The 738-nt window shown below is 69.5% G+C and overlaps 1 protein-coding gene across 1 annotated transcript in view; it reads left to right on the top strand.

Annotated features, from left to right (window-relative positions):
• The first annotated feature begins 202 nt into the window (after window positions 1-202).
• The window catches only part of Cited4 (Cbp/p300-interacting transactivator, with Glu/Asp-rich carboxy-terminal domain, 4), a 1,292-nt gene continuing 756 nt past the window's right edge, over window positions 203-738 (top strand). Inside the window, exon 1 of the mRNA XM_013016770.1 lies at window positions 203-735. Coding sequence (XP_012872224.1) covers window positions 463-735 — 273 coding nt within the window. The 5' untranslated portion in view covers window positions 203-462. The remainder of the gene's footprint in view (window positions 736-738) is intronic.

Below are 738 nucleotides of genomic sequence, written 5' to 3'. Positions count from 1 at the left end.
CCCTAGGAAAGCGTCAAACACTCCGCCCCAAGGCCAGCACGCAAAGTCTGGGGCTGGGCCTTGGAACACATGGGCGGAGCTATATCGGGGGCGGGGCTTAGAGTAAACAGAAACGTTTTATCCAACCAATGAGAACTCGGAGGCGGGGCATCCCCGCCCCTTGGTTTAAGATGTCGCGGGGCCCTGGGGCGGGACGCGCGGGTCCCGGGTCTCCAGTCAGTGGGCATCTCGTTGTTTTGCCTTCGGGAGCGGCGGCCACGGGGTTCGCAGGAAAGCGGAGCTGAGTGCGATCTGGTCTGGCGAGGGGAGCAAGTCGGATTCAGTTTTCCTTTGCCTGGCTGGGTTGTGAGGAAGACACGGTGTCCTCCTGGTCTCCCGCTCCGAGGAGCCGCAGGCCGGGGTCCTGGGGACGCCCGCCCTGACCCTCCGCACGCCGCCTCCACCCGCAGCCAGCCCGCTGCCATGGCCGACCACCTGATGATCTCCGAGGGCTACCGCCTGGTGCCGGTGCCGCCTCCCGCCGCTCCGGCACACGGGCCTCACGCGCTCCGGACTCTGCAGCCTTACGCCGGCCCGGGCCTGGACGGCGGGCTGCGGCCGAGGGGGGCTCCACTGGGGCCGCCGCCGCCCCCACCCGGGACCCTGGCTTATGGAGCCTTTGGACCGCCGTCTTCCTTCCAGCCCTTTCCAGCCGCACCGCCTCCGGCTGCCGGCGGCGGCGCGCACCTGCAGCCGGTG

This window comes from Dipodomys ordii, unplaced genomic scaffold (genome assembly GCF_000151885.1).
Source record: "Dipodomys ordii isolate 6190 unplaced genomic scaffold, Dord_2.0 Scaffold33, whole genome shotgun sequence".
Taxonomy (NCBI): domain Eukaryota; kingdom Metazoa; phylum Chordata; class Mammalia; order Rodentia; family Heteromyidae; genus Dipodomys; species Dipodomys ordii.
The sequence above is the reverse complement of the archived record's forward strand: the minus strand, read 5'-3'. Positions and strand labels throughout refer to the sequence as shown.